The 13615-nt window shown below is 29.2% G+C and overlaps 4 protein-coding genes across 4 annotated transcripts, besides 3 other annotated features; 1 reads left to right on the top strand and 3 right to left on the bottom strand.

Annotated features, from left to right (window-relative positions):
- Nucleotides 1-3242: part of a mobile genetic element that runs on past the window's edge.
- Nucleotides 1890-2501, bottom strand: TVAGG3_0305250 (uncharacterized protein; the record flags this gene model as incomplete). The annotated part of the gene is made up of 1 exon (XM_051229650.1): nt 1890-2501. A coding segment is annotated over one exon (612 nt), but the record flags the coding sequence as incomplete, so codon positions are not given.
- Nucleotides 2542-2991, bottom strand: TVAGG3_0305240 (uncharacterized protein; the record flags this gene model as incomplete). The annotated part of the gene is made up of 1 exon (XM_051229649.1): nt 2542-2991. One exon carries the CDS (start codon nt 2989-2991, stop codon nt 2542-2544), a length of 450 nt encoding a protein of 149 aa, XP_051099379.1.
- Nucleotides 3243-4580: 1338 nt separating the features above from the next.
- Nucleotides 4581-5030, bottom strand: TVAGG3_0305220 (uncharacterized protein; the record flags this gene model as incomplete). The annotated part of the gene is made up of 1 exon (XM_051229648.1): nt 4581-5030. One exon carries the CDS (start codon nt 5028-5030, stop codon nt 4581-4583), a length of 450 nt encoding a protein of 149 aa, XP_051099378.1.
- Nucleotides 4581-5030: a mobile genetic element.
- A 4381-nt stretch (nt 5031-9411) lies between these two features.
- Nucleotides 9412-13615: part of a mobile genetic element that runs on past the window's edge.
- On the top strand, nt 11804-12424 carry TVAGG3_0305200 (uncharacterized protein; the record flags this gene model as incomplete). The annotated part of the gene is made up of 1 exon (XM_051229647.1): nt 11804-12424. A coding segment is annotated over one exon (621 nt), but the record flags the coding sequence as incomplete, so codon positions are not given.

Genomic DNA, 13615 nt, shown 5'->3' with positions numbered 1-13615 from the left:
TAATATCCCCAACAATGAACGAAGATGAGGAGTACAAAATTTAATTTTCAGCGGAAATTTAATAAGGTTATTTATTTCATCAAGTTCAAAAAGTTTATCAGGTTTTGATTTAAAATTTTCTTCATACCATACGATAAATGATTCATTTAAATAACTTAAAATCGTGTTAATATCCCATTTCGTTATCACATTATTTATATACATATCATACGTTTTTTCAAGGTCATCTTTAATAAATGATATATAATCTGAAGGGTCTAAAAGAATGGGATTAAATTTACCACTCACAGAAACGAGAGTAACATTATAAATTCCGCTAACTGTTAAATTTAATTCACAGTTATTATTCGAAATAATATTGATAATTGACATTTTTTTATTACGATTAAAAATATGGTAAAGCGTTATTTTCCAGTGATAAATAAAACTAGGATAAGATTACCTCAAGAATTCATAAATTCAACGAATAAGAAATTCATTCATGTTATAAATTTTAGTGTTTTCAGAAAATATGAGTCAATGTCATATTCATCATCGGGTTATATTTCACTTCATTCAAATTTAGTTCAATCAAACCCATATAATGACCATTTCATAAGATTTTCAGATGGTATTAAAAATGTAATTGATAGATTAAAATATGAACAGATTGACAATATCGAATTTTTGGAATTTTGGTTTAAATATCCCGATGGAAAAAAGATTGAAGTTAAAGATAAAGCTGATACTATAACAAAAACAATTACAATGACCGATCCGGATAGTGGGGAACAAAAAGAAATAAAACAAACGATAGAAACTGGTGAAAGGTCAATTATTATTGATTATGATTCAAAGGATTATTATTCAATAATGTTAATGCTTGAATATTAAATGGCCTTAACAAAGAATTTTTCAAGTGATATTTTATATTCATCAACTATTTTATTATAAATATCATTATATGTTAAATGAAGTTCAGTTGTTGTTCCGTTCTTTGATATCTTAATTGTGCTAATATCCTTTATAGGATTTATTTTTGCAACTGTTCCGCAGCATGAAACCTCATCATCTATGAAAAATTGAATCTTCACGTCTGAATCTGAACATCACAAAGAATGGCAATAATGTGAATTAATGATTCATAAGGTAAAATAATTAAACCGGATTGATCAATTAAATTTATTATTGAATCATAATTATCAGTTATTATATCACGGTAAATTTTCATTAATTCAGAATTAATGTCTATTTTATATGGTGCATTGCGACTGGAATCGTAGATTCCTGGGTTCTCGATGTTTGATGAAAGAGGTGGGGGTATGTTGGATATGTGGGAATTTCAACGGGTTCTTTACCGGGTTCAGATAAAATGATTGGGTCTCCATTCTCATGGTTTTCTTCATTCTCCTCCTTTTTCGGTAAGTCACGAGTTAATAAATTTGGTTGAGTTGCTGACCTTGTTAATTCAGGGCTAACATTAACTTTAACATTTTGAATAATTCGTGATTTATCATCATTTACGTTATAACCAACCGTAATCTCTGCTTTTGCGTTAGTGTTCTTTTGACTAGTGAAACGTCTTCTCATTTATAATCGAATAAAAAAATATATTTAAACTTTTATTTTGCTGGAACTTTTGAATCTATTATTCCCTGTATTTGTTCATGAAGTTGATTTTTAGCATTTTCATCGAAATTAATAGACCTAATATATTCATTAATTGCATTCTTATAATCATCTGATTTCTCAAATTTTCTTTTATCTGATTCCTTAACTAAATCATAAGTTAAACCTCGTTGCTGATATAATGGTTTCTTAATTAAATCTTTGAATGCTTGAGATAAAGCACCTGATGCAATTCTTGCTACTATAATTGGTTGGAATTGCTGTTTAAGTTCATCTTTAACATTTGCGAAAACTGGATCGAATAAAGCAACTTTAAAGAATTTCTTAGCTGGAATTTCAGGTCTCAAATTTGCATATTGACCATCAAACTGGTTAGAATATCGTGGTAATCCATCCGGTCCCTCTTCAATAGCATTTAATTCTTCATTGAAATAAGAATATGGATTATGACGGTATGAATTAATTGGACCATTTTCACCTTCTCCAATGTATTGTTTAACAGCTTTTCCATTTTCATCAAATTGCATAGGATAACATTCATTATATGCTTTACGTTTAGGATAATCAGATACAGTTAATTTATACCCATTTATGACTTTAATATTACCTTGACCATCAGTAACGAAAACTTCATTTATACCATCAGGTTTTCCATTTGGACCCGTAATGTCTGCTTCGTGTGCTTCCCAATTTGGACCATGACGTTTGGCATATGCTTGAGCTTCTGGTAATGTTAAAACATTTCTCATTTGTTTAACATCTTTTTGAAGACCAGCAACAATATGAACTAATTCTTTCATTCCATCAGGAACTTTCATAGTTCTATTATATACACCCCTTTTGTTTGTCCCTTGTTTTAATGGAACCTGTAGAAGATTTGCTATTTCTGTCATGTTTAATTATAAATAAAAAATAAAAATTAATTATAAAAAGTTAATCAAATTTAACACATCCTTTATTTAAATCAACTATTATTTTTCCATGTTCACCTAATTGTTGATATTGTGTGTAAAGTTCATTAATGCTCATTGGTAAATTCACTTGATAAAGCATAACGTTCAACTGTTGACGACTAAACCCACTGAAAATGAAAAGGGTTGATAGATTTGATTTAATGTTTGTGCTTAATGCTTTGAAATATTGAACAGCCATGAAGAATGAACACTGAATGTGTCGACATTGAGTTAATAACTGATTAAAATATGATTTCTCATTAGTTATTAGTTTTGATTTCACGGCATCATCTAGAAAAATTAGTGAATGCAAAAATTCTCTATCAAAATTTGAAATAGAAAGTGTTTCAAATAATTCATCCCGTTGTTTATCAATAATTTTATCCTCTAATCCTTGCTTCTTGATTGTATTATATAATTCTTTATACATTAAAAAGTTTTTTAAATAATCTTCTGCTTCTTCTTGTGATAAATAAATAATTGGAATTTTGATTAAATGCTTTAAAGATTCAAATGTATCATCTGAAGGTGAACCTGAACGGTTGATATAAATTAACACATGTGAATGGGTGAAGTGTTAGCAATAATGATAATTTGTTTTAATATCGTTAATGTTTTACCTTTATTCTGTTTACCAATTGCTGCAGTGATTGAATTTAAGTAACATTCAGAATATGGAATTTTCATTAATTTTTCCTTAGATAGAGCATTTCTATTATCACTCAATGCTTCATTAATCATATCATCTACGTATGTATTATATACTCCCGCTAATTCTTCATAAGGAGTGGATGAATTTAAATCCATTTAATCAAAAATAAATTTATAATTTTAAACATTTCTATTCATCAATATTTCATCATATGAACTTCTATACTGCGGTGGTGTACCTGTTGGATGATATTTCAAACCTTCATCTGGTGTCCATGTCCAATATGTAGTCCTAGTAAACCAAACCTGAGGAGGATTTGTCACCTTTGAACAGTAAGTGTCATTTTCACCCTGAATGATTGGATAAGCTTTCACTTGTACTGTAACTTGTGAGTTGAAAGTTTCTAATCCATCAAAGAATATACCCGCTCCATCACGTTGAACTGGAATAGTGCATAAGAATGAAGTTTGGTCTTTCCATGTTCTAGCTAATGGCTTGCCATCATCATCATTAGTGGTCTAGTTAATGAGTCCTCGTATTCTTCCGTGCATTCATTCACTCCATCTAAATCAGAAGCTTGAAGCATACGTGTAAAGAATATGTCACCCACTGTGGTCATCGCTTGATCGGGGAAGTTTCTGGAATCTATAGTGACCTGAAGACCTCGAAGCATTGGATTTTCTAAAACGTTCTTTGCATTGCATTCTTCGGAAATGTTAACACAACATCTGTAACATTATGAAGAGCGTATGAGAAATCTGAGCTGATACCTTCAGGAGTGATGCAACCTCCATTTAGTGAACGAACGTCAATATGTTGAGCTGGAATCATGAATGGATCTTCCTTACTGAATAAACGTGGTATTGCTTTAACTGATTCTTCAATTAAACCATATCCTGGTGTAATACATTTATCCTCTAAAACTTCCATCTTTGTGCATGAAATAATAACGTCTTCAACTGTTGCGTCAGCAGATGTAGCGCTAAGCTTGTAATTAATTTGGCAGGAAGTCCGATTTGTTGGAATTTGCGATCATATTTATAAACATGATTCATAATCTTTTCATAATTTTCATCAGTTATCTTTTCATAAACATAATTTTGTAAATCAGCAACTCTTAACGGGTCAACCTGACAAAATACTAAAGTATCCCTGAAAACATAATATTTAAGAATGATTTCACCAAATGATTTAGGATAATCATCGAACGCCTGAAATGCTAACAAATCATTTACCGGAATAATCATATCAAAAGTGATATCAACTTCTTCATTTGCTTTCTTGAAAACTTCTGAAGGGTCAATATATTTACCACATACTGAGTTATCATATTTTTGAACATTATTAATAACGAATGAACAAACTTTTTAACTTTCCTTTCTGATTTTTGGTTTATATGTTGCAAATGCGAAAGATTCACGGGCGCAATCCATCTGAAGATAACCGGCATCACCTCTTTCGGTTTCTACTTCTAATTGTTTAAAGCTTTGATTTGATGATTTGTAACCAACGAATAAACGCATGCATTTAAAAGCGGCATCACATGTGAAAGCTTTATTTGAAACTAGAGTTGCTTTAACTTTGCGTTTAATATATGTGTCACCTAATTGGTTCACATCATGAGCCGGATTTGTAATTCTTAAATGAGTTTGTTTATCATCAAAATATGGAGTATCAGAGTCATAGCATGAACTTTCAAGTTCTCTATAATATCTTCTACCGTCATTCTTTGCGAATATTTCATTTATCTTTTCGAATGAATGAAACACATTTCCATTAATCGGTTTGGTGTTTGGTACTAAATAGTTTGTCGTCATTTATTAATAAATAAAAAATCAAAATTAAAAGATGAAAATGAATTTTAATTTTAATGAAATAATCAACTATGGCTGCAGGATTCTTTAAGAAACTGTGGGATAAAGTAAAAAGAGGAGCGCATAAAGTTTGGGAAACAATGAAGAAAGGAGCAAATTGGATATTTAAGAATAAAGAAGCAATTAGTGACGTTGCTGAATCAATAACGCCAAAAGCTGCCCCAATAAGAGAAATTTTAAATAAAGGAGAAAAAAGTTTATCAAAGACTACAACCAATACTAAGATAAAAATAATATTTATTTATTTTTCCACTATTTTACCTCCTATTTTATTAAGTATTCCTTCAGCTATTCCACCAATTGCGTTACCTGCTTGTGCTCCCATCGCCGGGTTACCTGCTTTAGTACCTAATACTCCACCTATGATAGTTCCTGCCGTTTTCGCTACTGGTGCCAAAAAGTTTGCAACAGGTTTAATAACCTTTTTATAAACCCAACCGCAGCTTTCTTAATTCCATCCCATAATTTTTTAAAGAATCCTGCCGCCATTTCTGATTTAATATTAATTAAAAAAATATATTTCATCACTTATATTCTAATTTTTATTTAATGATAAATGAAACCGATTTTAAAAAATAAATGAAACAAAGGAGGAAGAAATAAATGAAAGTGGAAATGTTCAACAAAAAATAAATGTTGTTAAACCAATTACTGAAATAAAAATTTTTTCATCTGTTGAAGAATTTAATGACTATTATGCTAATAATAAAAAATTATTTGAAGAATTGACAACGTGTAAATTGAATAAAATGTTTAAAGTTGATGGATTCAAAATTTCAAAAATAAAAGGAGTGGTTAGTTTTGAAATCTATTCCTCAATCAAGAATCACCTCATTAATGAAAATAGATGATTTAACAAAAAGAATAGAAATTATTGAAGAGCGAATAAATCAAATTATTGATTTCATGAATCATGACTCGTTGAGCCCGGGTCCTTAAAGCCATCACTGAGTTCAAGGTTATATTCATCAAATATTTCATTATTAAAATGCAACTTCTGCTAGTTTTATTTATTTTTCAATATGATCATTGAAAGTCTATCGTTTAATTTTTCTGAAGTTTTTCATTTTCTAGTTCTGAAACTTTATTTGGATGATATTTAAACCCGTTAAATTTCTTTTTCCTCAGTTTTGATCATTAATTTACAAAGAACTTTTGTGGTTGGAATTCGTTTAAACCATTTATCATTAATATTTGTTATAAATTCAATATTCGGAATTAATTCCCAAATTTTTACATTTTCAATTAATTTATTATCAAATGCAAAGTAATAGGTTTAATATTAAACTTACCTTTATAATTAAACTTTCTACATAATCATCGAAATAAACATCTACTTGTTAACATTTTCAAGAATTGGTGAAAGAGCATCCATTAATTGATTGACGGTTACGAATCTTGATCCACTCATTTTCTTACGAAATAAAAAAATAAATTATTCAAAAATGTAAGACATGAATTTTTAAAGTTTATTTTTTAAAAAAAATTTTATTTATTTCATTATGGTAGTGAATCTTTCATTCATGAAAATAATTATTTCTAAATTTCTTTTACTCTTCTCGTACATACTAGATTTAAAGAATTCAGAACATTTCCCATAATCTCCTAAATGTTTTCTTATCCCTAACGTGTGCCAGTTATTATATGAAACTGAATAAACTTTATCTTTATCTTTACACCTTTCATCACTTCCAATATATTTATATCTCAGTTTTGATTTAGCATTTTCATATTCATTAGCGTTTAATAATCACAGTCTTCCTTTTTAAATTGATGTTTAAGATATTCAGGATTTAATACTCTACGTTTATATGTCCTAACTTAGTTCTAAAGGTTTTTCTACAAAATATTAGGAATTCCATCCTCTTTAATGTCATCAATGATTTCCATTTCATTATTTTCAATTTCTTCTTCTCGTTTATGAGTCTTTGATTATGACTCCATTGATTCCATGAAATTAAATATTCTTTTATTATATTTATAACCTCATTAGCTTATTTTGGCTTTCATATTCATTTAATAATTCACAATCTTCATTTTTAAATTGAAGTTTAACCCATTCAGGATTTAAACAATGTTTAATTAATCGCGGAATATCTGACATCATCTATATATAGCTTCTTTTATAAAGATAAAAAATAAATTATTTAAATTAATGTTAATTTAAAATAAATATATTTTAATGCATCGTCTATATATAGATGTAACAAAAAAAGTCACAAAACCCGTCATATCTACTACTTGGAGTCATAAACGAGTAAAATAAACTTTAAAACTAATGATTATTTGAATTTATGAAATCAATTATTTGATTCATTCTTTCTTCAATCTCTTCTATTCTTTTTGTTAAATCATCAATTTTCATTAATGAGGTGATTCTTGATTGAGGAATAGATTTCAAACTAACCACTCCTTTTATTTTGAAATTTTGAATCCATCAACTTTAAACATTTTATTCAATTTACACGTTGTCAATTCTTCAAATAATTTTTTAATTATTAGCATAATAGTCATTAAATTCTTCAACAGATGAAAAAAATTTTTATTTCAGTAATTGGTTTAACAACGTTTATTTTTTGTTGAACATTTTCACTTTCATTTATTTCTTCCTCCTCTGTTTCATTTATTTTTAAAATCGGTTTCATTTATCATTAAATAAAAATTAGAATATAAGTGATGAAATATATTTTTTAATTAATATTAAATCAGAAATGGCGGCAGGATTCTTTAAAAAATTATGGGATGGAATTAAGAAAGCTGCGGGTTGGGTTTATAAAAAGATTATTAAACCCATTGCAAACTTTTTGGCACCAGTAGCGAAAACGGCAGGAACTATCATAGGTGGAGTATTAGGTACTAAAGCAGGTAATCCGGCGATGGGAGCACAAGCAGGTAACGCAATTGGTGGAATAGCTGAAGGAATACTTAATAAAATAGGGGTAGATAGTGGAAAATAAATTATTTTAAAATTATTTTTATCTTAGTATCGGTTGTAGTCTTTGATAAACTTTTTCTCCTTTATTTAAAACTTCTCTTATTGGGGCAGCTTTTGGCGTTATTGATTCAGCAACGTCACTAATTGCTTCTTTATTCTTAAATATCCAATTTGCTCCTTCTTCAATGTTTCCCAAACTTTACTCGCTCCTCTTTTTACTTTATCCCACAGTTTCTTAAATATACCTGCAGCCATAGTTGATTATTTCATTAAAATTAAAAATTCATTTCCATCTTTTAATTTTGATTTTTTATTTATTAATAAATGACGACTAACTATTTAGTGCCAAACACTAAACCGATTAATGGAAATGTGTTTCATTCATTCGAAAAGATAAATGAAATATTCGCAAAGAATGACGGTAGAAGATATTATAGAGAACTTGAAAGTTCATGCTATGACTCTGATGCTCCATATTTTGATGATAAACAAACTCATTTAAGAATTACAAATCCAGCTCATGATGTGAACCAATTAGGTGACACATATATTAAACGCAAAGTTAAAGCACCTCTAGTTTCAAATAAAGCTTTCACATGTGATGCCGCTTTTAAATGCATGCGTTTATTCGTTGGTTACAAATCATCAAATCAAAGCTTTAAACAATTAGAAGTAGAAACCGAAAGAGGTGATGCCGGTTATCTTCAGATGGATTGCGCCCGTGAATCTTTCGCATTTGCAACATATAAACCAAAATCAGAAAGGAAAGTTAAAAAGTTTGTTCATTCGTTATATAATAATGTTCAAAAATATGATAACTCAGTATGTGGTAAATATATTGACCCTTCAGAAGTTTTCAAGAAAGCAAATGAAGAAGTTGATGTCACTTTTGATATGATTATTCCGGTAAATGATTTGTTAGCATTTCAGGCGTTCGATGATTATCCTAAATCATTTGGTGATATCATTCTTAAATATTATGTTTTCAGGGATACTTTAGTATTTTGTCAGGTTGACCCGTTAAGAGTTGCTGATTTACAAAATTACGTTTATGAAAAGATAACTGATGAAAATTATGAAAAGATTATGAATCATGTTTATAAATATGATCGCAAATTCCAACAAATCGGACTTCCTGCCAAATTAATTACAAGCTTAGCCGCTACATCTGCTGACGCAACAGTTGATGACGTTATTATTTCATGCACAAAGATGGAAGTTTTAGAGGATAAATGCATTACACCAGGATACGGTTTAATTGAAGAATCAGTTAAAGCAATACCACGTTTATTCAGTAAGGAAGATCCATTCATGATTCCAGCTCAACATATTGACGTTCGTTCACTAAATGGAGGTTGCATCACTCCTGAAGGTATTAGCTCAGATTTCTCATACGCTCTTCATAATGTTACAGATGTTGTGTTAACATTTCCGAAGAATGCAATGCAAAGAACGGTTTTAGAAAATCCAATGCTTCGAGGTCTTCAGGTCACTATAGATTCCAGAAACTTCCCCGATCAAGCGATGACCACAGTGGGTGACATATTCTTTACACGTATGCTTCAAGCTTCTGATTTAGATGGAGTGAATGAATGCACGGAAGAATACGAGGACTCATTAACTAGACCACTGAATGATGATGATGGCACGCCATTAGCTAGAACATGGAAAGACCAAACTTCATTCTTATGCACTATTCCAGTTCAACGTGATGGAGCGGGTATATTCTTTGATGGATTAGAAACTTTCAACTCACAAGTTACAGTACAAGTGAAAGCTTATCCAATCATTCAGGGTGAAAATGACACTTACTGTTCAAAGGTGACAAATCCTCCTCAGGTTTGGTTTACTAGGACTACATATTGGACATGGACACCGGATGAAGGTTTGAAATATCATCCAACAGGTACACCACCACAGTATAGAAGTTCATATGATGAAATATTGATGAATAGAAATGTTTAAAATTATAAATTTATTTTTGATTAAATGGATTTAAATTCATCCACCCTTATGAAGAATTAGCAGGAGTATATAATACATACGTATGATATGATTAATGAAGCATTGAGTGATAATAGAAATGCTCTATCTAAGGAAAAATTAATGAAAATTCCATATTCTGAATGTTACTTAAATTCAATCACTGCAGCAATTGGTAAACAAATAAAGGTAAAACATTAACGATATTAAAACAAATTATCATTATTGCTAACACTTCCCCCATTCACATGTGTTAATTTATATCAACCGTTCAGGTTCACCTTCAGATGATACATTTGAATCTTTAAAGCATTTAATCAAAATTCCAATTATTTATTTATCACAAGAAGAAGCAGAAGATTATTTAAAAAACTTTTTAATGTATAAAGAATTATATAATACAATCAAGAAGCAAGGATTAGAGGATAAAATTATTGATAAACAACGGGATGAATTATTTGAAACACTTTCTATTTCAAATTTTGATAGAGAATTTTTGCATTCACTCATTTTTCTAGATGATGCAGTGAAATCAAAACTAATAACAAATGAGAAATCATATTTTAATCAGTTATTAACTCAATGTCGACACATTCAGTGTTCATTCTTTATGGCTGTTCAATATTTCAAAGCATTAAGCACAAACATTAAATCAAATCTATCAACCTTTTCATTTTCAGTGGGTTTAGTCGTCAACAGTTGAACGTTATGCTTTATCAAGTGAATTTACCAATGAGCATTAATGAACTTTACACACAATATCAGCAATTAGGTGAACATGGAAAAATAATAGTTGATTTAAATAAAGGAAGTGTTAAATTTGATTAACTTTTTATAATTAATTTTTATTTTTTATTTATAATTAAACATGACAGAAATAGCAAATCTTCTACAGGTTCCATTAAAACAAGGAACAACAAAAAGGGTGCATATAATAGAACTATGAAAGTTCCTGATGGAATGAAAGAATTAGTTCATATTGTTGCTGGTCTTCAAAAAGATGTTAAACAAATGAGAAACGTTTTAACATTACCAGAAGCTCAAGCATATGCCAAACGTCAAGGTCCAAATTGGGAAGCACACGAAGCAGACATTACGGGTCCAAATGGAAAACCTGATGGTATAAATGAAGTTTTCGTTACTGATGGTCAAGGTAATATTAAAGTCATAAATGGTATAAATTAACTATATCTGATTATCCTAAACGTAAAGCATATAATGAACGTTATCCTATGCAATTTGATGAAAATGGAAAAGCTGTTAAACAATACATTGGAGAAGGTGAAAATGGTCCAATTAATTCATACCGTTATAATCCATATTCTTATTTCAATGAAGAATTAAATGCTATTGAAGAGGGACCGGATGGATTACCACGATATTCTAACCAGTTTGATGGTCAATATGCAAATATTAGACCTGAAATTTCAGCTAAGAAATTCTTTAAAGTTGCTTTATTCGATCCAGTTTTCGCAAATGTTAAAGATGAACTTAAACAGCAATTCCAACCAATTATAGTAGCAAGAATTGCATCAGGTGCTTTATCTCAAGCATTCAAAGATTTAATTAAGAAACCATTATATCAGCAACGAGGTTTAACTTATGATTTAGTTAAGGAATCAGATAAAAGAAAATTTGAGAAATCAGATGATTATAAGAATGCAATTAATGAATATATTAGGTCTATTAATTTCGATGAAACAGCTAAAAATCAACTTCATGAACAAATACAGGGAATAATAGATTCAAAAGTTCCAGCAAAATAAAAGTTTAAATATATTTTTTTATTCGAATATAAATGAGAAGACGTTTCACTAGTCAAAAGAACACTAACGCAAAAGCAGAGATTACGGTTGGTTATAACGTAAATGATGATAAATCACGAATTATTCAAAATGTTAAAGTTAATGTTAGCCCTGAATTAACAAGGTCAGCAACTCAACCAAATTTATTAACTCGTGACTTACCGAAGAATGAGGAGAATGAAGAAAACCATGAGAATGGAGACCCAATCATTTTATCTGAACCTGGTAAAGAACCTGTTGAAATTCCCACTTATCCAACATACCCCCCGCCTCTTTCATCAAACATCGAGAACCCATATAAAATAGACATTAATTCTGAATTAATGAAAATTTACCGTGATATAATAATTAATAATTATGATTCAATAATAAATTTAATTGACCAATCCGGTTTAATTATTTTACCTTATGAATCATTAATTCACATTATCGCCATTCTTTGTGATGTTCAAGATTCAGACGTTAAGATTCAATTTTTCATAGATGATGAGGTTTCATGCTGCGGAACAGTTGCAAAAATAAATCCTATAAAGGATATTAGCACAATTAAGATATCAAAGAACGGAACAACAACTGAACTTCATTTAACATATAATGATATTTATAATAAAATAGTTGATGAATATAAAATATCACTTGAAAAATTCTTTGTTAAGGCTATTTAATATTCAAGCATTAACATTATCGAATAATAATCCTTTGAATCATAATCAATAATAATTGACCTTTCACCAGTTTCTATCGTTTGTTTTATTTCTTTTTGTTCCCCACTATCCGGATCGGTCATTGTAATTGTTTTTGTTATAGTATCAGCTTTATCTTTAACTTCAATCTTTTTTCCATCGGGATATTTAAACCAAAATTCCAAAAATTCGATATTGTCAATCTGTTCATATTTTAATCTATCAATTACATTTTTAATACCATCTGAAAATCTTATGAAATGGTCATTATATGGGTTTGATTGAACTAAATTTGAATGAAGTGAAATATAACCTGTTGATGAATATGACACTGACTCATATTTTCTGAAAACACTAAAATTTATAACATGAATGAATTTCTTATTCGTTGAATTTATGAATTCTTGAGGTAATCTTATTCTAGTTTTATTTATCACTGGAAAATAACGCTTTACCATATTTTTAATCGTAATAAAAATGTCAATTATCAATATTATTTCGAATAATAACTGTGAATTAAATTTAACAGTTAGCGGAATTTATAATGTTACTCTCGTTTCTGTGAGTGGTAAATTTAATCCCATTCTTTTAGACCCTTCAGATTATATATCATTTATTAAAGATGACCTTGAAAAAACGTATGATATGTATATAAATAATGTGATAGCGAAATGGGATATTAACATGATTTTAAGTTATTTAAATGAATCATTTATCGTATGGTATGAAGAAAATTTTAAATCAAAACCCGATAAACTTTTTGAACTTGATGAAATAAATAACCTTATTAAATTTCCCTGAAAATTAAATTTTGTACTCCTCATCTTCGTTCATTGTTGGGGATATTAAATTTTGAAAAAGATGTTGGGGATGTTTTGTATTCTGACACTGGTTCCAATTTCATTTTAATCAAATGTGATAAAGTTAATACCCCAATGAGATTTTCACATCAAACATTAGACCCTAACTCTTACCCATCAATACAAAACATTTTATCCATCAACTTAAACACATTTTCTTTATCATATCCGTTTCAATTATCCGGGAATTCATTTATTCTTCATTCAAAAGATTTATCAAATATTAAATTTAGAATAACTGACCTATTTGATTGTGATTTAG

Source organism: Trichomonas vaginalis, chromosome V (genome assembly GCF_026262505.1).
Source record: "Trichomonas vaginalis G3 chromosome V, whole genome shotgun sequence".
In the NCBI taxonomy this organism is placed as follows: Eukaryota; Parabasalia; order Trichomonadida; family Trichomonadidae; genus Trichomonas; species Trichomonas vaginalis.
This window is presented reverse-complemented; position numbering and strand designations above follow the sequence as displayed.